Source organism: Ailuropoda melanoleuca, chromosome 1, assembly GCF_002007445.2.
Source record: "Ailuropoda melanoleuca isolate Jingjing chromosome 1, ASM200744v2, whole genome shotgun sequence".
NCBI classification, from domain to species: Eukaryota; Metazoa; Chordata; class Mammalia; order Carnivora; family Ursidae; genus Ailuropoda; species Ailuropoda melanoleuca.
The window spans coordinates 175719933-175747427 of NC_048218.1; the positions used below are offsets into that span (position 1 = coordinate 175719933).

The 27495-nt window shown below is 41.4% G+C and overlaps 1 protein-coding gene across 4 annotated transcripts in view; it reads right to left on the bottom strand.

The window, feature by feature from the left end:
* DOCK4 (dedicator of cytokinesis 4) overlaps positions 1-27495 on the bottom strand; it is a 412699-nt gene that overhangs the window by 18142 nt on the left and 367062 nt on the right. For all 4 annotated transcript variants that reach the window (XM_034670756.1, XM_034670760.1, XM_034670743.1 and 1 more), the window contains 8 exons: positions 25977-26125; positions 24185-24271; positions 22313-22417; positions 17106-17247; positions 15256-15422; positions 12202-12288; positions 933-1109; positions 125-208 (listed from right to left, as the gene is read on the bottom strand). In XM_034670756.1, coding sequence (XP_034526647.1) covers positions 125-208; positions 933-1109; positions 12202-12288; positions 15256-15422; positions 17106-17247; positions 22313-22417; positions 24185-24271; positions 25977-26125 — 998 coding nt within the window. The remainder of the gene's footprint in view (positions 1-124; positions 209-932; positions 1110-12201; positions 12289-15255; positions 15423-17105; positions 17248-22312; positions 22418-24184; positions 24272-25976; positions 26126-27495) is intronic.

A 27495-nucleotide genomic window follows, 5' to 3' on the forward strand; every position in this document is an offset into this window, starting at 1 on the left:
CGCTTGATTGATTGACCGCTTCGTTTAGAACACCAATGTAGAAAAACAAGTAGATGGGTCTCTGGTAACTGTGCATATCCAGGCAGGAAAGAGAGCAGGTGACTGGCTTCTGCCCCCACCTTACCTGCTCAAGCATCAGCTCTCTTAACCGTGCAATTTTCTCTCCATCTTCAGGGTGACTTAAGATATATTCTTTGACAAAAAATGCCTAGAAAGAGAACGGAGAGTCAGTGTACTTCAGGAGAGCTCAAAAGAAGGTGAAAGACATAGGTGCTTCTGAAGACCTGGCTTCTTTAAAGAAACACCACTGTAAGCCGCATTGGTGGGGCAGAAGGAATGACTCCTATGGACAGCTGGTCAGAAAGGGAATATAAGGAAAGGATTGTTTAAGGGAGAGCAGAGATGGTGTAAATAAGTATCTTTGGTAATGCAAGCAAATAGCAAATCCAAATCAATCAGCTTTATATCTTAAAATAAAGTGCTTTAAGATTCAGTATGACTAAAATGGTGGCCTCCTCACCTTCCAAGCTGTTGTGCCTTTCTATTTAAAACCAGAAGGGCAGATGAAAAGTCCATTTAAAGTATCTTCTAAACAAGATCAGATGTTTCTATGCCCGTGAACCTCCTTGGTCAGGGAAATGGTTTTAAGTAGACATTTATTAAACAATCTGGATAACCTCACCACTTTATTCATCCAAGAGTGCATGCGCACGCGCGCACACACACACACACTTTATCCTCAAAATACCACATATCCGAAAATGGAATAAGTGAGCATCACAAGTGACTGTTTGCTCTACTTAACAAAGAACTCTGTGTCAATTGTAGCCCCACAGTAGCATGCAGATGTGTGTACATATTTTGAAAAAAGATTTCTGAAGCCCTAAGCAATCACATTTTAAAACTTTCAAACAACAATATGTAATCCTCACCTCTTGATACCTGGAAACTCCACCATTAACCGCAGCATCTATAACTCCATTCAGACACATGGTCAAGGGGTTAATATTCTGCATCTGTCTTGTCTGACACTGACTAATCAGAGTCTTCAGCTGCTGATTCTTATTTTCCAACACTTCAATTGCATTTTCCAGAGGACTCATTTCTACCTGAGAAGCAAATGTGCATAAACATATTTTGGATTTTGTGACATTCAAGAAGAAAGTAGATTATCCATGTTCTGAATTATCTGTGCTCCCCCTTGGCTCCCATCACTATCTCTACCAGGGGCCATACAGTAGAATAGACAAGGGTGCGGAAGACAAATTAGCTGTTCACTCAAAGGTCTGGAAAGTGAAGGTGATTATACTGATTGGTTGAAATGTGGTTGGGGTAATCAGCAATCATCACTCATATATTAGCACTGCAACAAGCCATGTAATCCTTAAAATCCGAGCATCTCATGTCTGCTAAAACTCATTTTTCTTTTCTTTTGAAGGGTTAAATATTCAGGGGCCCTGCATATTATTATCACCTTTCTAGTTGCTTACTTAATGCAGAGCACCACAGGAGACACGAAGAAGCATTTACAAACCCTCTGATGTCAAGGAGCTTTCAGCCCAGTTGGGAAGATGTCCCAGTTGGGACATATGCCCATATGGACCCCATATGCATATATAACAGCACCATAAGGTGGCACAGGATGGTACTCGGTTGGGAGTTATGGAAAATAAGATAATCATATATGCTGTAGGATCTATTTGTTGAAGGAGAGCCAAACAGAATTATGATTTAAAAATTCTAGGTTATATGGGGGAACCTAAATGTGAAAATGATGAAAGTGTTCTTCAAATGCTTAACATTGTGGCCGTTATTGTCATTGACAGTCTCTTTGAAGAGAAGGTCTGCCAAGCTCTTAGCTGTACAGAATTCAAGCTTACACTAAGCACATTTAAATATTGGTTTTTTCAGTTAAGGAAACAAATAAGATTTTTAAAGGTCACTTACACCATCTTAAAATAACACTGAAAAGCACTAGAATAATTTGACTACGTTAAAATTAAGATTATATATTCATCAAGAGACGCTATGAAGAGAAGGAAAGATAAACCAGAAAGGAAAAGATATTTATAACATATAAAACCATCAAAGAGCCTATGTCCAGAATATATAAAGAACTCTTAAAAACAAATAAGTAAAAGGCAAATGACCCAGTAAAAAAAAAAATGGGCAAAACACTTATACAGGCATTTTACAAAGGAAGAGATTCAAATGGCCAATAAATATATGAAAAAGTGTTGAACCTCACTTGTGATCAACAACATGAAAAACAATACCACAGTAATATACTACTAAGCACTCACTGAATGACAAAAATAAATAGGACAACAGCAAATGTTGGTGAGAATGTGTGTACTAGATTCTCTCAATTTTGGCTGTTGGAAGTTCAAATTGATTCAATCGCTTTGGAAAACAGTCTGGCATTATCTGCTAAAGTTAAAGATCTCTTTATTATATTTTATGGTCCTGCATGCAGTTCTATGCAGGCATATATCTGAAAAAAAAAGTGGAGTAGGAGATGTGTGTAGATGTATATGAAGATACGTACAAAAGTGGTCATAAATGTCTCGAAAATCCCTGCCCATTGATAAGAGAATGCATAAACATATTTTGTTATGTTCACACAATGGAATAGTACATAGCAATGCGAACGAACTTCAGTCACAGGTAATAACATGGACTAATATTACAAATAATACTGAGTGACAGAACCAAATTATAATAGAATACACACACTATGATACTGCTATATAAAGTTCAAAATCAGGCAAAACTAAATTGACTTGTTTTAGAGAAACAAACTCAGGTGATCAACCAAGCAACGGAATGGACACCATAAAAGTGAGGGTAGTGGTAACCTGTAAGAGAAAGGGAGCGAGTTGCCACTAGAAAGGAGTACATGAGAAGCTTCTGGGGGTGCTACTGGCAATGTTCTGTTTTCTGAGTGCTGGTAAGTGGGTATTTACTGTTTATAACCATAAACCTTTGCTTTATAATCACAAAAGCTAAACCATAAAGTAAAAGTCTGAGGACTCCGATGGACTGAAAGTTAAAAAGACACCTTAAGAAAGTAGAACAATGGTTGCCAGGGGCTGGGAGGTGGAAAAGGGGAAATGTGCAATGGATACAGAGATTGAGTTTTGTGAGATGAAACTGTTGTGTAACAGTGCATACATAGTTAACACTGTTGTCCCGTACACTTAAAAATAGTTAAGGGGAAAATTTTATATGTATTTTGGCCAATGGTAAAAAAATCAGGCTTACCTTTATAAATTCAAATGCTATTAATATGAAAAAAATTTAAAAAGCAAACAAAATGTGATAATAGTCCAAGATGGCGGAGGGGTAGGAAACCTTAGTTTCCTCTGGTCCCAGGAATTCAGCTAGTTATCTATCAAATCATTCTGAACACCTGCAAACTCAAACGGAGATCTAAGAAAAGAATTGCTGCAATTCTACAAATAGAAAAGCGACCACTTTCTGCAAGGTAGGAGGTGTGGAGAAGCAAATCTGAGGGGATATATCGGAAGATAAACTGTGGGGGGAGGGAGCCTCTGTAAACCCACTACCAGAAAGTGATATAGCAGCAGGGCAAAAAATTGGAACTTTAAGAAGTCTGCTCTGGTGAAGGACGTCCCTGCCTGAAGGTGTTCAGGTGGTGAAGTGGGGCAGAATCCTAGGAGGGACAGTGTGGCCTCAGGATCCCCGGGGTCGCAGGAAGACTGGGGTGCCGAGTGCGGGAGAACTCCCAGGCATCAGAGCAGGGAAGCCGGCTGCTATCAGTGAGCCCAAGAGTGCTCGGAGCTCGGTGTTGCCATAAACCACAAACAGCAGCACGGTCGGGTGACTGCTCTCTGAGCAGGGTCCCACCCGGCAAGCGGCAGAACCACAGCGAGACCCCCCTTCCTCCCCGGGGAGGAGTGGCGTTGTTATGTGCCACAGGAGTCTGCAGGGTTTGGAGACTCGAAAAGGGGTCGCGTGCCTGACCCAGAAATGCTCAGTCACAGGCTGGGTGAGCACGGAGTGCGGATGGAGACCAGGGAGACAGGAGTGACTGACTGCTTTTCCCTGAAGGCGCACTGAGGAGTGGGGCGCTGAGCTTTTTGACTCTGGCACTGGAGACTGGGAGGCCACCATTTTCATTCTCATCCATTAAAGTGGCGCAGAAAGCCTTAAGGGAACAAAACCCACACAGAGCAATCTGGAGCCCTTACTTAAGTCTGGCTCCCTGGTAAGGACGGTACAGTTCTGCCCAGGGAAAAGACACCTGAGAACCAGTGCTACAGGCCCCTCCCCTAAAAGGTCAGCAAGAACAACCGGCCAAGACCAAGTTTACCCATCACAGACAACTGTAAAATTCCAGTGCTTGGGGAAAATAGTATGTAGTCTTTCAATTTTTTTTTCTCTTTCTTTTTTCAACCAATTTTTTATTTTCAACTCTTTTTAAAAAATCTTAAATTTTCATCTTTAGAGTTATAATCTATCCTTTCATTGTATTTAATTTTATTTTGTATATTTATTTTATTGTATATAAACTTTATATATACTATATATTTACTGTATATGTGTTTTAATTTGTATATATATAAATTTTTCTTTCTTTACAATTTTGGAATGCAGTTTCTTCTAAAAGACCCAGATACACTCAGGATATGGTGTATTGCTCTGTTCTGTTCACTTGTCTGAATATATTTTTTTTTTTAAAAAATTTTATTAATTTTTTTTGGTTTTAGCTCTCTTCTGATTTGTTTATGTTTCTCTGGGGTCATTGTTGCCATTTTAGTATTTTGTTCTCTTGTTCATTTATTCTTCTCTGGACAGAATGACAAGATGGAAAAACTTCCCTAAAAAAGGAGAACAAGAGGCAGTACTGACTGCCAGGGACTTAATCAGTATGGATATAAGTAAGATGTCAGAACTAGAGTTCAGAATAACGATTATAAAGATACTAGCTGGGCTTGAAAAAAGCATAGAAGACACTAGAGAATCTCTTTCTAGAGAAATAAAAGAACTAAAATCTAACCAAGTCAAAATCAAAAAGGCTATTAATGAGAGGCAATAAAAAATGGAGGCACTAACAACTAGGATAAATGAGGCAGAAGAGAGAATTAGTATGCAGAAGACAAAACAATGAAGAATAAAGAAGCTGAGAAAAAGGTAAACAACTACTGGATCATGACGGCAGAATTCAAGAGATAAGTGGTATGATAAAGTGAAACAATATTAGAATAACTGAGATCCCAGAAGACGGCGGGGCGGGGGCAGAAGGTATACTGGAGCAAATTATAGTGGAGGACTTCCCTAATCTGGGGAAGGAAACAGGCATTCAAGTCAAGGAGGCAGAGAGAAACCCCTCCAAAATCAATAAAAATAGGTCAACACCCCAACATATAATAGTGAAACTTGGAAATCTTAGAGACAAAGAGAAAATTCCTGAAGGCAGCTTGGGACAAGAGGTCTGTAACCTACAAGGGTAGAAACATTGGCAGCAGACCTGTCCACAGAGACCTGGCAGGCCAGAAAGGACTGGTGTGATATATTCAGGTTGCTGTATGAGAAAAATATGCAGCCAAGAATACTTTATTCTGCTAGGCTGTCATTCAAAATAGAAGGAAAGATAAAAACCTTCCAGGACAAATAGAAACTAAAAGAATTTGTGATCACCAAACCAGCCCTGCAAGAAACATTAAAAAGGATCCTTTAAGTGGAGAGAGCCCTAAAGTAACATAGACAGAACGCTACAGAGACAGGCATCACAATTCTGGATTTCAAGCTGTATGACAAAGCTGTAATGATCAAGACACCATGGTACTGGCATAAAAACAGACACACAGATCAATGGAACAGAACAGAGAACCCAGAAATGGACCCTTAAATATATGGTCAACTAATCTTTGACAAAGCAGGAAAGAATATCCAATGGAAAGAAGACAGTCTCTTCAACAATGGCATTGTGAAAATTGGAAGCCACATGCAGAAGAATGAAACTGGACCACTTTCTTACACCATACACAAAAATAGACTCAAAATGGATGAAAGACCAAGATGTGAGACAGGAATCCATCAAAGTCCTAGAGGAAAACATAGGCAGCAACCTCTGTGACCTCGGCCACAGCAATTTCTTGCTAGACACATCCCAAAAGAAAGGGAAACAAAGGCAAAAATGAACTACAGGGACTTCATCAAGATAAAAAGCTTTTGCACAGCAAAGGAAAGAGTCAAAAAAACCAAAAGACAACTGACAGAATGGGAGAAGATATGTGCAAATGATACATGAAAGGGCTAGTATCCAAAATCTATAAAGAACTTATCAAACTCAACACCCAAAGAACAAATAATCCAGTCAAGAAATGGGTAGAAGACATAAACAGACATCTCTCCAAAGAAGACATAGAAATGGTCAACAGACACCTGAAAAAATGCTATATCTCTTGGCATCAGGAAAATACAAATCAAAACCACAATACGATACCATCTCACACTGGTCAGAATGCCTAAAATTAACAAGTCAGGAAACCATAGATATTGAGGATGTGGAGATAGGGGAACCCTCTTACACTTTTGGGGGGAATGCAAGCTGGTGTAGCCACTCTGGAAAACAGTATGGAAGTTCCTCAAGAAGTTGAAAATAGAGCTACCCTACGAACCAGCAACTGCAGTACTAGGTATTTACCCCAAAGATACAAATGTAATGATCCAAAGGGGCACCTGCACCCCAATGATTATAGCCACAATGTCTACAGTAGGCAAACTATGGAAAGAGCCCAGATGTCCACCGACAGATGAACGGATAAAGAAGATGTGGTGTGTATAGACACACACACACACACACACACACACACACACACACTGGAATACTACTCACCCATGAAAAATGAAATCTTGCCATTTGCAACAGCAATGATAGATGGAACCACAGGACATTATGCTAAGTGAAATAAGTCAATCAGAGAAAGACAATTATCATGTGATCTCATTCATATGTGGAATTTAAGAAACGAAACGGAGGATCATAGGAGAAGAGAGGAAAAAATAAGAGGAAATCAGAGAGGGAGACAAACCATAAGAGACTCTTAATCATAGGAAACAAACAGGCTTGCTGGAGGGGAGTAGGGTGGGGAGGCGGGGTAACTGGGTGATGAGCAGGGCAGTAAGGAGGGCACGTGATGTAATGAGCACTGGGTGTTTTATAAGACTGATGAATCACTGACCTCTACCTCTGAAAGCAATAATATAGTACATGGTAATTTTTAAAAAAAATAAACAAAATGCAATAAACACAGGCCAAAGACAAATAATAACTTGGGGAAATATTTTCACATATATTCCTGACTAATTATCGATACTTCTCAAATACTGAAGAAAACCAGATGAAGGGTATAATCAGTGCATTCACAAAAGCCCGGTGATAGGTATTAAGGAGGGCACGTATTGCATGGAGAACTGGGTGTTATACGCAAACAATGAATCATGGAATACTACATCAAAAGCTAATGATGTACTGAATGGTGACTAACATAACATAATAAAAAATAAATAGAAATGGTAAATATATGAAAATGTATCTTTTAAAAAAAAGATTTTATTTATTTGTGAGGTGGGGGGAGAGAGAGAGAGGGAGAGGGAGAAGCAGACTCCCCGCTGAGGAGGGAGCCTGATGCAGGACTCAATCCCAGGACCCTGGGATCATGACCTGAGCCAAAGGCAGACACCTAACCTACTGAGCCACCCAGGTGCCCCGAAAATACACCTTCTTATCTAGCATTCAACAAATGCCAAAAAGAAAAAAATCAACCCTAGTACGATCATTTTTTATCTGTTACTTGGAAAGATTAAAAGAACACAACACCCAGTGTTGGAGAGGTTGTGGGAAAATGGGTATTCCCAAGAACAGTTATCCCTGCCAGACAGGACGGCATTGTGGGCCAACTCTTTGATAGATCAATTCCCTTTTAGGGAAATTATTCTAAGGAGATGGTCAAAGAAGTGTGCAAAGAATATTGTGTAAAAAATGTTCATCGAGGAATTACTTTCATCTAGCCTCCAGATTGTGATCTTTAAATACTGTTTACCACTAAAAAGAAGCAGGAGTCATTGAAGAAATGGTTGAAGGTCTGGGGCAGAGGGTGTGTATGTTAGCATGGAGTACCTAGTCATCCCAGTAAGCCAGGAAAGTGGCCGGGAGGAAGACATTAAAGCAGCTGGCCCGTGATCCAGTCACTCTCTTTAATGGAGGAATAAATATCCTTGGGGAACAGAAAAGAAGGCAGGTGACTGGGTCTTATTCCCTTGTCAACTGCACCTTCAAGTAAACAGGCTAAGACAAATTGCCAGGAGGAAGAGATGGTATCTGTCCTCAGCTAAAGAACTGCTTATACTAATAACACCCAGAAGCCAGGAGACATGATTTCCTACAGAACATCCCAGAAAAGTTTTATAACTCTCTGCAGTATAAAATGGAATATTTCATAATTTAAATGTACTCCCTGGATGAGGAATCCTGTGACTCTTACTTAGAGACTCCATCTATTCCAAATTATTGATGTGGGAAAGACAGACCTGGAGGACAAGGCTTGAGGTCTCAGATGTCTCTCTGCTTCACCGGAGGCTCTAGATTGCCTTAAAGTTATGAGGAAAGCTTGCTGCGGATTCCCACACCTGATTTGACAATCCAGTCCTTTGTGTTAGCTCTGTAACAACTATTGGGATACTATCAAAAAGACTTAGAAGTCAATTTGAAGAGGCTCCCAATGGGCAAAATGGAACAACTTGAAGAATTAATAAGAATAATAACTGCAATGGATTAAAAAAATACAAGTATGCTTAAATCCATGAATTACGAATGATACTAAAAACAAAACCAATCAAACAAAAACTCCTCTGGTCACTTCTGTTGGATATTATCCTTCCTTTGCTATACGTCAGGGTAGCCATATAGTAGATGAGGGAACATTCCTCATTATAGAAGTGTTCCAATGAATAAACAAAGAAGGAATGATAAAATATCACCATTCTGTGATACCCAATAGATTAGGGCCGTCATCATCAGTGGCTGCCAACACAGCAACAAGAAAGAGACAGCCAGAAGCATGTAACACCACCTATGAAGTGCTTTTGCAAAAAAAATTATAAAAATCAAAAGCATTCAAAATAACAACATCGTATCAAGCCTCTAAATCTAACTGCCAATTTACCAAAAACTATAGGGACAAAGAAACATGTTAAATTATCCCAGTGATTTAGTCTGCAAACTGCAAGGCAAAAAAGCAATTCAGGAGAACCTACAGATCAAAAAAGACTTTAGGAGACCTCTCAACCTGTTGCAATGTACGACCCTTATTGGATCTGAATTCAAACAACAAATGACAAAAAAACAAAACTCATAATAAAATAAATAGACCCTTGGTGAAGTGTGAATGCTGACTTGATATTTTATGCCAAGGAATTACTGTTGATTTTTTAGATTGGATAATGTATATGATATTATGGTATTTTTTTGGTTAATATACATAATTATTTATAGATGAAATGATAAGATGTCTGAGATTTACTTTAAAATAATCCAGTATAAAACAGGATGGTGCTGTTTTGGCCTTTTTGGTAGTTTTTAAGTAAAATGATGGGTAATTCAGGTTCATTATATACTTTCTTTACTTTTGTATGATACAACTTAAATTTAAAAGGGATACTGGGTGCTGTGCACGGAAGTGACTGCAGGAGGTTAGGGTAGAAACACATGACCACTTAGGACACTACTGCAGAAATCAGACACTAGATGGCGCTATTAGTGGGGGCTGGCGAAGAGTGGTTGAAGTCCGCATATATTCTGAAAGTAGAGCCACATGATTTTTCTGATGGATATTATGTGATATGTGAAAATATTCTCATTATCTATAGTTGGAGTTTAAAAAGTCATCATACATTTCTTTTGTAGTTTTTTATCTTGTTTAAAATGTTTAAATGAGCTAATACTTATTAACCGGAAAAAGTGGGTTTTTTGTTTGTTCTCAAGACAATAACGACAATTACTGAGAAAACAGTAGTTCAAAGGCATTGTTATCTTCGAAAGAATGGGATAATATATTTTGGGGCTATGATGTAGAGAATAAAGGCCCACAATCTCATCTAAAATCTTTGGTGCCAGATGTTTCACAATTCAGAAAATTTCACATTTTTGAAACATAATATACAGCACATGGAGTCTATTATGTAATCCTCAAACAGGGTCGGAGAAATCCTCTTTAACCAAATGCATTAATATTTCTGCAATAAAACATATGAATATTCATACTAAGCAAAAAAAAGATCATAAATGGTCTTAGGTCAGATCAGGTTAGGCTTATTACCAATTGAGTTTGGAGATGAACTTATGAAAACATCTTTTGGTATTCAGAATCTTTTCGATTTTGGCATTGTACATAGGAGTTTCAATTCAGGTTGGCATACATTTATTTAGTACCTACTATGTGCCCCTGATCTCGAGGGCCTTATATGCCATGCATCGAAGCAGTAAATGAACAACTGTAATAGAAGGTGGGGACATTCCAGGCAGTGGGAACAAGAGACATAAGGTTGTTATGAGTGGGCTGTATTCAAAGTAGCCCAATTTAATTTGTTCTGTTTGAAAGAATGTAAGATTATATATTCTAATAAAGTAGGCAGCTGATGTTTGAAAGGTTATATTTTGTCATGCTTCTTTAATCATCAGCATGGTACTTTTTATGAGTATTGTGTGTGTGTGTGTGTGTGTGTGTGTGCGCGTGCGTGTGTAACGGGGTGGGGGGAGGTGGGGGTAATATTTCAAAGGTTAGGACCGTTGGTGAGGCCTCAGAAAACTTAACGTTCTGGGTAGTAAGTAGCTGCAAAGGCTCTCTGAATCAAGAATGCAAGGCTAGATTACGAAGAGCACTTCCGGGGGTTGTGTCCATTCAGCATGAAGCATAATAAGACTTTCTGACACTGTTTAGCAGCCTCTCCTCTTCCACGGAAGACACCAGGGTATACCATGTAAGCGACCAGCTTTGGGGACCCTCGACTCGGACCCTACAAGAACAGGACCACACTGAGGCAGTCTACTGAATTCAGTCCGTTTCTTTAGGAAGCCATGTGAATTTTTTAGCACTGTAAAAGGAAAATGCCACTAAATCCTTAGCTAATTGAACATGATAAGTTGAGTGGTTTCAAGGCTTAGTGAGATTTCAGGTAGGACAGGCCATTCTTGGAAGACCATTTGAGCAGGAGTAGGCTTGTTACCTAAATAAGAAAGGGGTTAAATGACATTTTTACAACTGTCACGTTTTCGATCAGCTCGAGGACTAAGACAATCTAAGGGCGGGCTTCAGTCCTGATGAAAGTAGCAAGGGAGGAAGAAGGGATGCTGCTTGGTTGCAGGGCGGCCATCAAAGTGCTGCCAGCCTGAGGAGCGACACAGGCAGCAGGCCAGACCTCACAATGATACGCTGCCGTCAGCACCCAGAACTGGGGCCTGGAGCTGAGGCCCGTTTACAACCTGAAGGGTTCTTGGGTGCTGTGGGTTCCAGGTTCTAGAATGACACCCACTGGTCTCCAGCTGGCATTCACCCAGGACCGCGCAGTGAGACTAACACACATGCCTCCCTTCTACTGCCACCAGGCACAGTGTGGACCCAGGACCCACGGCACGTCAGACAGTGAGCTGGGGCTCTGCGCTCGCCTCATGCTGCCTACAAGGAAACTGAGCTCAGAGATAGATGGAACCAGCTTTCGAGACAGGAAAATCTGGGTTCGAGTCTATTCTTTTTCAACGTCTCGATGTCAGACCTCTGGCAAAGGCCTTTAACTTCTTGTTAAAACTTGTAAAATGAGGGATAGGGATACATACCTCATCATTTCGGTTTGAAGCTTAAATGAGACAAGGTAGAGAACCTCTTCCCACTGGGCCTACAGTAAGTCAAATTGCAGCTCTTTTATTCCAAGGCCTGAGTTGTTTCCATGCTGTAGTCATAGTTCTTTTTGAGGAATGCCTCTTGTTGGCCAGACTAGGATAATACTCATGTTCCCTTCCAAGCCTTGGTCACAGGGGTCAATACCATAAACATTCACTAACTTACTCTGTGTGCTTCCGGGGACGTGGAGTCAACAGCAGAAGCAATTAATACGTGGCATGACTCCCGGTGAGCAACGGTGATGAGAAAGTACTCGAGAATAAGCTGTGATGCTTACCACTTCACGCTTTTCCACTTCAAACCAGCGGGAGATTCCAGGCAAACTCTGCACCAAGTATAATGATGTTCTCTCCACCCAGAGACTCTATGGAATACAAAACAAATTAAGTCCCCAAGTGTCCCTTCTTCTAGTTACTGAGCTGTGACTAATGTTAAGCCATTTAATTTGGTCAGGTTTGCTTATTTCTGTAGGCTTTTCTGTAGTATCCCTTCTAGCATGTGGGCAATCCCTTCACACTCGTGACGCCTTCACGGTACCCTGATGCTGTGTTAATCATTCCCATTCTGTGTTGTCAGACACTTTTTCCTGCGTGGAATACATATCTACTGTGGACAGCGAGCTTAAAACAGAGCGACAGGCCACCACATTATTTTCTTTGCTAGTTCTTTCAACTCCAATTTAAACCCCCCTCACTCCTTAAGGTCTTGCCATTTTTATCTGGAAGGGGTAAGAGTATCAGCTAGTCAACACAGGCTTAGGATAACAACATCCTCACGGAAGAATGGTCCATGAAGAATCATGGAGCTCCGTCTTTCTGTTTTAAAGAAGATGCTGGGGCGCCTGGGTGGCACAGCGGTTAAGCGTCTGCCTTCGGCTCAGGGCGTGATCCCGATGTTATGGGATCGGGCCCCACATCAGGCTCCTCCGCTATGAGCCTGCTTCTTCCTCTCCCACTCCCCCTGCTTGTGTTCCCTCTCTCGCTGGCTGTCTCTATCTCTGTCGAATAAATAAAATAAAATCTTTAAAAAAAAAAAAAAAAGAAGATGCTAAGCGTCAAGGAGGCAATGTGACCTGCCCAGGGGGTATATTCTAGTTCCCTGTAGAAGCAGCAGATCCTGCCCAAGAACTTCTGACTTCCTCACTATGCCACATTTTCTCATGCCCATTTGAACAGCCATCATCCAGGAGAATCTGTATTTAAAGAGCTGAGGCTTCCCCTGACCAGGAGAGCACCCCATGATACATGAAGCCAGAACCACCTTGATAAGAGCCGCTGTGGACGACAGATTTCTCTCCTGTCAACCATGTTTCTGGGTCTATGCCTCATTTTTCTTATTTAAACAAAGTATACTCTCAAGAGGATAATAAACTTCATGAAATCCTTGAAATAGTGCCACTTATTCCAGAACAACAGAAAATGGGAGGATTTGTTCGCATCAGCCAAGTTACACTGAAACAAATACGGCAGAGTCCCCGTGCCAGCAGCTGGAAGCATCGTGGTGGGGACAGGGAGGGGAGCGGGCAGGGAAGGGCGCAGGGCAAAGAGAAAGGAACGCTCACGGTGCTGGGGGAGAGCAGAAGGAAGCAGGCAGGCGCAGCAGCCTGTGGGAGGAGGACAGCACTTCTCAGAGGAGGTGACACGTGAGCAGAATGCTGAAGAATGAGTAGGAGTTTGCGAGGCGGAGGGAGGGGGGGAGCACCACAGGCAGCAGGAAGCAGCCCGCGCAGAGGCCCGAGCACGAGGCTGGAGAAAGGGAAAGGGCACGGCGGGAGATGGAGAAGAGAAGTTCAGTGTCGCTGGAGCCCCAGAGGGAGGGTGGGTGAGTGGGCTGTGGCACAGATGAGGCTTCTGGAGGGGCAGTTTGGTGCCAGATGCCGAGGGGTGGAAGCACAGGAATAAGGAGCCAGATTTATCATTATTTTCTAGGGGGATCGCTATACCATGGATAAATACATCAAGTGATGGCCATGAGGAAATGCGCTGCAGCACAAAGTACTAGAAGGTACTAGAAAGTGTGGGTTACAGTGTAGGGTCTCCAGGTAGTTAGAATGTCACTTTGAGCAAGTCAACTGCCTGACTATAGCAGATCTCAGACTTTCTATTCGGTGCCAACAACTGCAATGAAAACTATATCATAAACTAATGATCGTTAATTGGTTTTGTGGGACACAAAGAAAAATGTTAAGTATCCAAAAGGACTAGAAAATGATCATGGATCTTTTCAAGGACATCCCAGTACTGTCTTCTAATAGTTTCTTTGCCTTCATATGTAACCCATCAGAGCTCTTTGCACGACGACTGCTCTGCGTTGTGGCCCACCGTGACCCTACAGAATGACCCCAGCTTCCCTTTCTGATCGCCCGGCTGTGCCTCATTTCTGGTGCTGCTGCTGTGGGCAATGGGACCTAACACTTAGGCACAGGCGACGAGGACAGTTAACATCAGAGGATCACTGCTCATAGTGTTAGGAGAATGTTTCCCAGCTGAAGTAGAGACACTGTGATGGGAGAAGCTAAGCAAATTAACCCACAGTAATAGGTTTGTTTTGCATGCTTTGTAGGGGGGGAATACTGACTAACCAGGGATCTATCTACTCTCACTTTGTCACTGTTCTCAAGGAAAGAAGAGATAATATATCTGTGGCACCATCCCCGGTAGGGCTGTGAGACAGCCCAAGAGCTCCGGATGGCAAGGCTTCTTACAACTACGGAGAATGGACAAGCCAGCACATGCAAGGAGTCTAGGGTTTGCTCTCACTCCGTGTCTTCTCAGAAGTCGTAATGACACACCACTCTAACAAGAAAAAGTGGAAGCTCGCACAGAAATCTTCCACTCTACCAGCAGTCTGCCTAACTGTTCCCTGTCTCAGAATCTTCGTGTCCCCTGTCAGGTAAGCATTCTTTACTCACTGCAGAGTACTCTAGCTGAGAACAAACGCCCTGCGATCCCCACAGTTGGTGCAACCTGAATGAATGAGAGGACTGAACACAACTGCGACATCTCGAAGACTGGTCTGAGGACCACCAGCACTGTCACCAAGTAGCTGATTCCAGGCCTTCCTCTCAGACCTACTGAGTCAGGCTTCCGGAGCTAAGGAGTCTACTTGGTTAGAAAAGCACCCCATAACATAAGAAACAATTATTAAAAAAAAGAAAAGAAAAGCACCCCATAGCACTGTGATATATCGTTGAGTTTGAGATCAACAAGACTCAATGATTTCTGGTCCCTTTTGATTCTATCACTTGACTCTATTCTGGTGTAAATACTTGTCAAGGGTCTTGTTCCAAAGAGCTCATAGGAAACCGTATGTAATAAAAACTGCACGGTACCTTGAATTCATTTTCTTTATCTTTAGTGCCTTTGTGAAATGGTCTATCATAGCGGAATTTCCAGATATGATTCACTTTATAGAAACTTTTGATGTTGTCCGGAACACCCTCTCTCTGCAGGACCTCCTGGCTCTCCGGGATGGGAGTCACGGCGTAGATCTGCAAATCTAGGATTAAAAAGTCAAGGAGGAAACCGACTTGGCAAACGCCATGGAAATCTGGCTTGAGCTGAGCTGTGGCAGAGAGCAGATGATGGGTAACAATCTGGTGTTTCCATTGGGTTGAAGTCATTAGAAAAACTGCCAGGAAGGTGCCAAGAACTCGGTTCATAACAAACCATTTCTCAAACGACAGGCCTTGAACTAGTTTTAGGTAGGTGATTCTGACAAAGTATCTGTTTAAAATATCTATAACTTGTGAATTTATCACTGATATTTTCTTCTTCTTTCTTTTCTTGGTGGGGTGTGGGTGGGAATGGCTTGGATCTTAGGTACTCAGAATTGTATTATTCTAATCCTTGTTTAAGAGACATTCTTATCTTTAGTCCATGCATGGCCCCTCTTAATTAATGTTTGTTTGTGAAATAACGTATAAAACCCATGCAACCGGGGCGCCTGGGTGGCACAGCGGTTAAGCGTCTGCCTTCGGCTCAGGGCGTGATCCCGGCGTTATGGGTTCGAGCCACATCAGGCTCCTCCGCTATGAGCCTGCTTCTTCCTCTCCCACTCCCCCTGCTTGTGTTCCCTCTCTCGCTGGCTGTCTCTATCTCTGTCAAATAAATAAATAAAATCTTTAAAAAAAAAACAAAAAAAACAAAAAAAAAAACCCATGCAACCATGACCAAAGACAGTAACCAGTTCTGACAGTGATTTATATTTACATGTGTGATGTTCTGTGTCTCAAGCCTTCCCACACTTAGGTTATCACTCTCCCAAATCTTGGACTGATAAGCAGAGTGTTGTTGTAGTTGACATTTAAAAATTACATTAAAGGGGTATCATATGAATCACTGAACACTACATCTAAAACTATATGTTGTACTAATTGAATTTAAATTAAAAAAATAAAGGGGTATCATATGTACTTGTATATTTACCTTCTTCTCTTTTCATTCAAAGAAGGATAGCAAAATCTTTTCCCTTATGTAATTTCTTGCTTCTGTTGCATTTTATTTTCTACTTTGAAATGGTCTCCATGATTATCAATGGGAGTTTCTGGTCTTCTTCAAGATCTTAAGGTTTGGGAAGAGACAGAAGCATTCACAAAGGAGTGCTGGGGTGAATTCCCTTTGGCTCTAGTGCCTGGGTAATTTCAGTTGAATTGTTTGTATTTAGATAATGAGAGTGTCAACTATACAGCAATCATCAAAGGCCGTCCAAAATGCCATGGCGAAGAGTCCCCCAGATACTAAAGTACCTCCTTCTCTGCACTTCCTTCCAGAATAAAAGTATCAAGGGAAAAGGGGGTGAATGATAGGTGCCAGTAGACACAATGCTATTATCCCCTCCCACTGAAGCAGTTTCCACAGGATATGGTGGAGGAGAGTTATGTTAAGGGAAATCACTCAAAGGAGCTTTAAAAGCAGGGTGGAGATATAGAAAAGTTTCAATTGAAAGGGAAAAAAATTCTTTACCAGAATCCTTAAGGGATTTCCTTTCAACTGACATTGTGATAATAACGAGAACAATTCTGTTCAGAAGGAGCTAAGCTAAAATCGAGATGAGTGAGAAAGACGGGGAGTAAGAACACGGCCGAGGGGCCCGAGGCTGAGCAACCTTGCCGGAGAAGGCTCTGCAGCCCCCGGCCAGGGGCTCTAAATGCAATCCCCGCCCCGGCCCAGGTGTGGATACACTGAGCTTCCGCCTGGAAGATGGTCTCGTCGGGCTGGTTGGCATGCTGCATGGCGATGGCGTGGGGGAACTCATTCAGCATTCTCTGTTGGAAGGCCTCCAGCCTTTCGTAGTCGTGCCCTCGACACACAAACTCCTTATTCTGGAGGCAAAATAAACAAAGCAATGAGAGCCGTGTAATTGAGTGCATTCGTTACAGACAGAAGCCAAAAAAGAGGACCCTGGCAGGAAGTGAGCGTATGCCTCACATCCATACACTGTAACAAAACCCCCCCAAAAACAGTCTGAAAAATTTGCCCAGATATGAAAAATGAGCAAGGATCACAAGCTTCCCTCTCTAGTGCTTTTGGCTGGAGCCGCCAGCACGTGCCACTCCTCCCGGTTCGTGTGCATGGAGGTGCAAAGAGGCATCGGATTCTCAGAGCACCAAGATATAAGACGAAGCAATCACGTTACCTCTAAATGCTAATGAGCACATGAGTTAAAGATTTTTTTTTTTAATAAGCTGGGTATCAGAGCTTAGTGGATAAATTCTCAATACGGAGGGAAAGAAAGTAAATGCAACCTCCAAAAATGCATTTTATTGCATTCTTTACAAAGGCCACAGAGCTTGGCCTCCACGCTGGATCCTGGCATGGAAGAAAGGAAGACTGAGCCTGTTTGCTTTGCATTCCCACCCTCAGCAGGGCTGGCACAGGAAACTTCTCTGCCATCACCAATTCGTCTCGGCTTCCTCTAGCCAAGACTCTTACTTACTGGCCCAAACTGAGATTAAGGATTTTTAGGGACTTGCCAAATGTTGGACACAATTTTTTTCTGTTTTTGTTTGTTTGTTTGTTTGTTGTTGTTGTTTGTTTGTTTCATTTTATAAGATGTATAAGTATTCTGTGGGCTGGGACTGTCTCTCATTCGGATAAAAACGGTGAAGGTTATCCTTGAGGTAGGTTAGAGAGCTAGAAAAGTGGGCAGGTTTCTTTAAAGCACCTTACTGCTCAGGTTAGGTAAGAGGGAACTTGACCAGTTTAACGGTTATGAAGTTCCAACTGCTGAAAGCAGTCACTGACCAGGCACTCTGCACCTATCTTACTTAACTTACTAAACCTGAGAGGTAGTCACTCCTACATCCCGCCCCATTCTAGAACTAGGAACCGAGGATCGAGATCCTTCTGTACCTTGTCCATGCGTACTGTATTCATGCTCAGGTGTGGGACCAAGGCCTGAGCTCTGTCTCTGCTGAACATGGCCGGTGGAGCCAGAAAAAACTCCTAGTTGCTACTGGGACCACAAAAGGTTGTAGTTGCCATGCCCTGAAGATCTTTAAGTGAAAAAGGGAGTGGTTCCTGGTCTGAGGGAGCTAGCTAAGGCCCAAGGTTCCAGTTGCATCTCAGCCTGATGAGGTCCCTACAATTGCACAAAATGCCTAAGGAAGAAATCTGAGCCAGGGTCAGGGGGCTGAGGGTTGCAGCCGAGAAAAGGCAGCTGTAGGCAAGCACAGGAAACAGCAGGGAGTGGGGTCTAAAAACCTGCCACAATTCCTCACAAACACCCAAAAAAACCACAACCCTTTGGTAACATGGGCTAAGACAGACTACCTAGAAATCAGGACCCCCAAACAATCCCATGTATAAAACTTTCTAGATAAAAGAAGGTATACCTCCTGATGCTATGTACTTTTTATTCTACTCAAAAGATAATAAATTTGCTTGATAAAATAAAACTGCATATTCCTGCATATTACAGAAGTCCCCAAATAAATACCCGAGTACTCTAATAACTGCAACCTTTTTAAGGCCATGCTTATATATTACAGCAGTTTGTAAAATCAGGGGTTATTTTAAGCATATAATCATTCAATGGTGTTAAGAAGTCATTCTGAAATAAAAATAAATTTGGGGTCTGATACTGGAGTTGTCAAGAAGTAAAAAGGAATTAAGCATTTCCCCCACCAATACATTTTTTCATCACAGCTTTGAGATAGAGCTCACATACCATAAAGTCCACCCTTCCGAAGGTTTTTAGTATATTCACAGAGCAACTATCACCACTGTCAAATGTGAGAACATTTTCATTACCTTGAAGAGAAACTCGTTCCCATTAGCAGTCACTCCCTGTTTCCTCCACCACCCCCCCCAGCCCGAAACCACTAATCTACTTTCTGTTTCTATGGATTTGCCTATTCTGGACATTTCAAAAAAGGAATCATACAACATGTAGCCTTTTGTGACTGGCCTCTTCCACTTAGCATGATATGTTTAAGGTTTGTCTACTTGGTAGTGTATGTAAGTACTTCATTCCTTTCTTATTGCTAAATACCCCACTGTATGGATACACCGTATGCTGTTTACCCATTCATTAGTTGATGGATATTTGGGCTGCCTCCACTTTTTGGCAATAGTGAATAATGCTGCCATGAACATTTGTGTACAGGTCTTTGCGTGGATATGTTTTCAATTCTCTTGAGTATATAACGAGGAGGGCAATTGCTGGGTCACATTTGTTAATACTTAATTTTTTAAATTGTCTTTTTCTTTTGAAAAGGAAATACATATCTAGGGTAAACAGAAAAAAAATCCCCAACAATACAGGGCATACAGTGAAAAGTAAATCTCTCTCCCATCCTTGACCTTGGTCATTCTCCTCAGACAAATCACTACTCAGAGATATGCTGTGCATAAAGAGATTGTCAATAAAGAACCCATTTTTCATGAGGGTAAAAAAACTACTTAGATCATACACTTATATAAATGTATTAATTTACTGCAGCTCGAAAAATAATCTTGAAATTGATCAACAAGGAAATTTTTTTTTTTAAAGATTTTATTTATTTAATTGACAGAGATAGAGACAGCCAGCGAGAGAGGGAACACAAGCAGGGGGAGTAGGAGAGGAAGAAGCAGGCTCATAGTGGAAGAGCCTGATGTGGGGCTCGATCCCATAACGCCGGGATCACGCCCTGAGCCGAAGGCAGACGCTCAACCGCTGTGCCACCCAGGCGCCCCCAACAAGGAAATTTTTAATGTTTATATTTGCTTGTTTTTAAGTTGAAGGACAGACTAGCATCTGATTTCCTAAAAAGAAGTCCAGCCCCATGATTCTGAAGAGTGTGGTGTCCTTTAGAAACCAACAGAGGGTGACCCTTCTCTTTCATTTTGAAGAAAATGTCATTTATATCTAGAAAAGCTGTTTTGAAGAGACTAATAACATAGGTTGATTTATTCTAAATGACTTTCTAACAAAATTTATTTTATTAGCCAATTTAGTTTTCTAATTTGCTAAATTCCCTTTAAAATTGTGGCTCCTAAACTACTTCTGATTTTTAAAAAACTTTACATTTTTAATTATCACAGTTTCATACAAGATAAACGTCTAGGATACTTAAGAGTGCACCTGCTAGCTGAACTCAGAATTTGATCAGGGCTACAATACGACTTTTGTGGGTCCCTTCCTCTATAAAAGTGTACTAAAAATCATAGTGAGGGACTGATTTGGTATAAGGACAAATAAATACATAATAATCTAATGTATAATATACAATTTAATATAGAAGAATTTCTTCAACCAAAAAAATTCACTTCTCTTCTTCCGATCTTTAAAAGAAATTAAAATACTTTTGTAGGCAATATTACGATTTGTAAAGGCTGTACCCACTATATGTAACAGACTGATGAGCCCTGAGTATGATGTGGAAGAAAAAATAATCTTTTACTTTGCTTGATTTTAGCCGAGAAAAGAAGGGGGTCTGCTGCACGAGAGTCACGTCTGGACCCTCCTGTGGGGTCTCCGGCCCTCTGTGCTAGACTGTCCCCCTTCTACTCACCCCCTGAATCCTGGCCATATACACTGGGCAGGGGATTGCTGATGATAGCCGAGGCCTAGAATGCCCACTTTGAAAACTTAGTCTTTCAAAGTCAGCAAGTGTTCTAAACCTGCCTCCATTTTTTTGTTTTTGTTTTTGTTTTTTTCTGTCTCTGTTTTTGATCCAGAATCAAGCTTTCCTCTGTCTCAGGTCCATTCGCAGAGTCAGCGTTGTGACCATGTACGCCATCACACAGATTCCCTCTTCACCCAACAGGGAGATTTTACTTACGTTTCCATGGCACCAAAACACATGATCATTTCAAACTGTCATTTGAGTGTGTGCTCTACGTAATCCTAAAATGAATTTTTGTCTATGGTGTTTGGATACTTTGGACTCTATATTTAGTGTGTGTGTATATGTAGGTGTATATATATACATATATATATGTAAACTTTATATGCAAATATATGAATAAATACATATAAAACTTTCATTCTAAAAGAGAGGTAAGTTAATGATTATTAAACAAATAATGAAATCCAATCTTTCTCCTCTCCCTCCTCCTTCAGGTATCCCCATCCTGTATTTACTCATATGTGCTGGTAGTTGAAGCAAGATGCAGGACAACACAAATACCAAAGTATTTGTATGCTGAGATTTCAAGTTTGTAATGAATTCGCTCAATTTCTAAATTATTCCAGATACTTCTCCTTAGTTACCTGGGGAGGTACACTTCCTCCCCCAACCAGTGTTTTCCTATAAGTAAGTGTAAGTAAGATGTTACACACTGAAGGGTTAAGGTAAATCTTTAAGCATGTAACAGACGACTTGGCATAATGTAAAAAATGGTAAGAACAGAGTCAAATATTTTATGACCCACTAGGTACCTTAGAACGTCTGGAAGATTTTCCTTGGCAGAAATACTTTATACTAACAATAAATGGGATCTCTTGGCTGGATGACATTTAACTTTTCACAAAACCACTGACTGGGCTCCTTATGTGACTCTGGAGGGAGTTTCTACGTGACGTGAGACTGGGGTGTTTTATGTCACCTGCAGTGCCCCACCATTTTTCTCTAGTGCTAACTCTATGGAAATCACAGACTGAACAGAACAGTAAACATCAGTCACACAGGGGAGCAGCTATAATTACCAAATACTGCTCATAAGATACAGTGAATTTAGAAATTAAGGAAGAAAAATCAAGTAATTGTTTGATAGCTTGGGAAATTATTCAAAAACAAGGTATTCTAGATTTAGTACCGTGTCTGCACACTAAAAAGTTAAAGGAAAATCTCATGATGTTATTGTTCTAAAAGGACAAAATGTCATTAAACATCTTAATTTTCTTGACTGGGATATCTATTTTGGAAGAATAACAGCAAATTAAATAGTGCATTAACTTACTCTTAAGAAAAATGGAAATTTTTTCCCATAAAAGCCAACTCTGAAGAACTCTGGTTCAAGACGTTGCTGGTCCATAATTTTGTCATACAAAGAGGCTTCCATCATCTAGGAAAGCAAAGGAGAGGTTCCAATAATTTTATCTCGCCCTTCAGCTCTCCCTATTTATAGAAGAGGATATTTCTTCTATACAAAGGAGCACTTCACTATGGTTTTCAGTTTGCAGAAAAGAAGGTTTCACTCCCTTTCTGTGCTTTAAGGCAGGGATCAGAAAACTTGTTTTGTAAATGGCCAGAGAATAAAGAGTCTAGGCTTTGTAGGCCATATGGTCCCTGTCACAACTACTCAGTCCTGCCAGGTCCACAGGCTACAGGTTGCTGACCCTGCTTTTAAAGGATCAAACATTATTCCATGTTCTCACCAGAGAAAACAATGTCTATGCACAAAGCCTAAAAAGAAAATATTTTCCTCACAATTAAATAAAAATGAACATGAATTTTTAAAAAATGAACGAACTATTAGAAGCCAAACCTTTCCGGAGACTTCTAGTGCCAGATGTACTCACCTGTGGATTTGGTTCTCCTTGGTCATGGTAATTCAGGACATTCGGAAGGTGCAAGTTTGCACAGGTTGGACAGGGATAAACGAAACCCAAGGAGACCCATTGTGCAAAGTGCTGTCTGGGCTGAAAACTCTTAAGTGTGTCTCTGACAACGTTGGCACTATGAAGCACATAAAGCTTACGGTCTTCCATTCATAGTATCACCATCCCCAGGGTTTATAGAGAAAGACTAATACTGCACTTGAAAACTTCTCCCCCTCCCCCTGCCCCCAGTAACAGCACCCCAAAGAGCAGTTGACATGAAGTGTAACGCTTTGGGTTTATAAAAATCGGAGTGACTATGGTACCCAAGGGCTCTCCCGGGTAAACACTTTTACCTCGCTTCTGTTACAGGGGGTGTATGCCAAGAGAAGCACACAAACGTTCTTAGAGAAAACGGCAGTGCCTGCCAGAGGCAACATGATGGACTGAAGTTAAAACAAGGGTTTGTTTTTATTTTTCTTTGGTTTTCACATTAGGAGAAACATCGATGAACTACTGGCATGAAATACTATGCCGGCAGCACAGGACCAGTTCCTGCAGGCTGAACGAGGTCCTTGTGGGGTATGGGATTTTACAAGCTGTTAAAGGTTCACAATATCATCTCATAAACTGCTACCTTCGAATTAAAAGGCAACCTCATAATCTTCTTCTTTTAGAAACCCTGCAGAGCTTAAGTGTTATAAAAAGAGGACACACAATGCTTATGGCTCTGAAGAGTAAGGACTCAGAGTCCAAGAGGGACCCATCTGAACCTGAAAAGAAAAGAAGGGACAAAACGTCCGGTTCAGGGACACAGAATATGGAACTCCTTGAGCTCTTGGGCACTAAGACCTTGGCCCCTGCTGACGCTAAACAGAGATGACACCTACAGAATTTAGCCCCGGAATAGTCGGAGATGGGTCAGCTGCCATGTCTACTGTTTCGCTGTGCAGATTATGGGACTAAGAATGGTATGTTGTGGTAGAGAGCTGGTTACAAGTGAGAAGCTCCTCAAACAGTGTGGAGATTAAAAGAATTAATCATGGGTTAGATAGGACATTGCTGACGCGATGTGTAGAAGAGATCAAAGGCTCACTTCTGTGTACTAATCAGAAGCATTTGCTATTTCTCTGTATAAATAGCTGAGTAGGCTGCAGAGGAAAGACTCCTCTTAAAAAAGCCTTCTGCAAGACAGGTCGAGATGATCACAAAGTTAATTTTATAGAACGATACTGGAAAGTTAATGAAAACAGGATGCCATCGCCTGATTAGCATGCATCCAGGTTCCTTACCCTCATCTTGCTCAGGTTTCTGTAGTCATAATAACTCTCATACTGCTCTGCAATCTTCCGGCACAAGATGATGCCGTTCTCCCAACACTGTGGACAAACGAAGGGTACAAATGCTAACGATCCCACAACATTTACTTATTTCCACCCAGAGGTCAGGGTGGGACTGCTTTCACATCATCAAGCCTCACTTCTTAATCTTCATAATCTACCTTTAATAGTACCACTGCCACTTTAAGCTTGATAACAGCATGCAATTAACATGTAAATTATTAAAAATCTTTAGGAAGTGAGAAAATATAATCCACCACAACAAGCATTAACATATGGTGCGGAAACATTTTCTGGTGTCATTTCAGAATCATCATCTTGAAATAACTACAGTTCCACAATGGCCGAGGAGATGAATAAACGGGCCCTTGGTGCTAAGGAGGGAATTACTACTGACCCCTAAGGCCCAATTATCCACAGCTGGCACGCTGGATTCCTTGCTTGGCTCAATTGCACTTGTAAATTGTGAGAATCTAACCCAGCTGGTTACTCTCAGCAGAAATACAAAAATTCTTTCGTCTAGCCCAAGTGTCAGCAAACTTTTCTTGCACAAGGCCAGACAGTAAATAATTCAGGCTTTGTGGGCGATACAGTCTTTGTCACAACTACCCAAGTCCACCATTAAAGCACAAAACCAGCCACAATGGATAAGCTCGTCTGTGTTGCAATAAAACTATCATCTAGGGACATGTGAATTTCATGTAATTTTCATCCGCCAGATATTCTTTTTCTTGCAGTATCTTTCAAACACTTAAAAAGCGAAAGCAATTTTTAGAATGTGGGTGGTACAAAAATGGTTGGTGGTAAGCCATTTGACCCATGGGCCATAGTTTTGTAACTCCCCATCTAGCAAAACCCCCTTGGAAGGGCCAAGATAAGCAGACGGAGATTTTATAACAGCTTATCCTATAGATGGAAACTTCCCCAGAGGAGGACACAAAGGCATTTCCTTGCTATTAATGTAACAAATGATATGTCAGGGTATTTAGATACATAATAAAGGAGGATAGGAAAGAGGCAATTTCCTTGCATCAAATTATGCAATTATGTTTTGTAAAAGAATGACAGCCACTGTTTGTATTTTAGTCTCCTGTTTAACCTTGGCATTTTGGGAGATATATTTAAATCTAAGACACGTATCACCAAAGCATCCAAATATTTAAATCAAATAAACAACTGTGGTCAGATTCTTAAGTCTTCCTAAAGGGTACTGCAAGCCCTTGAGGAGGGAGACAGGGTGGAGTGAGGTAATGGGCTGAATGGCATCATCAGGTCAGTGAGGTTTTTCGATACCCTGTGGCATCTCTTAACTATATGATGGGATGCCGAAACATTCTTTAAACAAAGTCAGTTTCATTTTTTTACCTTACCAAAAAAGGGGAATGGGGCAGAATACATGCCCATTTGGAGAGGTAGGTGAGGGGTGGTAATGGTTTTTCAGAGAATAAAATACCTGGGTGTCAAAGCCTCCAGACCAAAGTATGGCCCCAAATTTGTACACATTGGAATCCCCTCAAGTCCTTGTTAAAGTCACAAAATCCCCTGCCCCATGCCAGACATACCCAATCAGAATGTCTAGAGGTGGGCCTGGGAATGTTAGCAAACTCTTGGGTGTTTTTAATGCACATTAAAATCTGAGGGTGCCTGGCTTGAGGAGGTGGGCATGAAAAAACAGTAAATGAAAGGAAACACGACACCAACACAACAGCCTTGAGAGGGGCCCTGGGTGGGTGGGGCTACTTACTTTGCCTCGGTCAAAGTTCTGGATGATAGCAAGGTGCAGGTGCTCCTTGCGCTGCCACTCTGTCTGCATGGGGTAGGTCAGGAACTCCCGGAGGGGCCGATCGGACCATTCCAACAGCTCATCGTATAACAGGAGAGTATATGCAGCCTCTGAAAGTTGAGTGGGAAGGCAATGATCAAGACAGGACTCCTGAAAAGCCTGCCCTCAAATGGGGCTGGTTTGGGACAAATTGGAGAAAACATTTTTTGAATTTCATGATAATGAAGAAAAATGTTCAGAATATATGCAAGAGCCAGTTAATGAGTGATGACTTCCCCCCGGGAAGATGGAATTGTCAGAGATTTGTATGTCATCTTTTGGCCTTATATTTATTCTCTCCCCCACTTCTCCCTTTCTCTTTTTCTCTTTCTTGCCTTCTCTTCTCACCCCTCTTCCTTGTTTCTACAAGGGAACAAGGCGTAACAAAAATGTTTGCTGCTGGCGTAATAAAAATGTTTAAGGATATATTGTTGCAGCTTGTTCAAAGAAATAGGGAGACATGCCTTTGATTGCTGGGGAAGTTCACTGGAAAATCCCTTGGGGTGAGACTATGGGCATCTTCCAAAGGTCGTGTTTAGGAAACAAAAAATGGTAATTAAATTCTTCTTGATAATAAAAGGCTGAAAAAATTTCTTTCCAGAGAGGGAGGACTGTTGTGTGTTGCACAGTATGACCCTCAATTGGCCCCACACATCTTCAGTAATGGTTACTGAAGTCATCACGTTTGGTACGGTTGGGATTTCTGGGGAAAACATGTAAAGAGGTGATATTCTGTATACACACATGGCAATGGTAATCCGTAGGCTTAAGTGCAGTTCACAGGTAGTGCATTTAACAGAGTACTTGCCATTCTGCAGGTCTCTTCTTGAATCTTAAATCTGGCCAAACAGAGCAACAGGAACCAGAGTTCACTGTCACTGATGAGGGACTAAGATAATTATTTTTTCCTTTAATATTGTAACAGCCAACTCGTTTATTAAATGGAATAACATGGGCAAACCCTTATGTTATTAGTCCATTTAATTACCATCGCTGTATGTCCCTTAAATAATGTAATAGTTGGGGCCTGGGTGGTGCAGTCGGTTGGGTGTCTGACTACTGAGTTCACTTGGGTCGTGATCTCAGGGTCATGAGCTCGAGCCCCAAGTGGGGCTCTATGCTCAGCACAGAGTCTGCTTGAGCTTCTCTCTCCTTCTCCCTCTGCCCTTCCCGTTCGTGCTCTCTCCCTCTAAAATAAATACAAAAATCTTAAAAAAGGATGTAATAATTGCTTTTAACATAGCATCAGTAAATGGTCGTTCTTAGTCTTCCTTTATTTGCCTTGAGCGTAACCACACCAAAAGCTCTGAAGTAGCAGGCTACGTCCTAGGACGATGATTTGGCCATCTCAGGGTGTATGCAGAAAGAAAGGCCTGGGTCCCTCTCACTCTTCTCTTGCCTCTTACTTGTGGTAGTCCTGTGAGGTGCAGGCTTTGGCTGT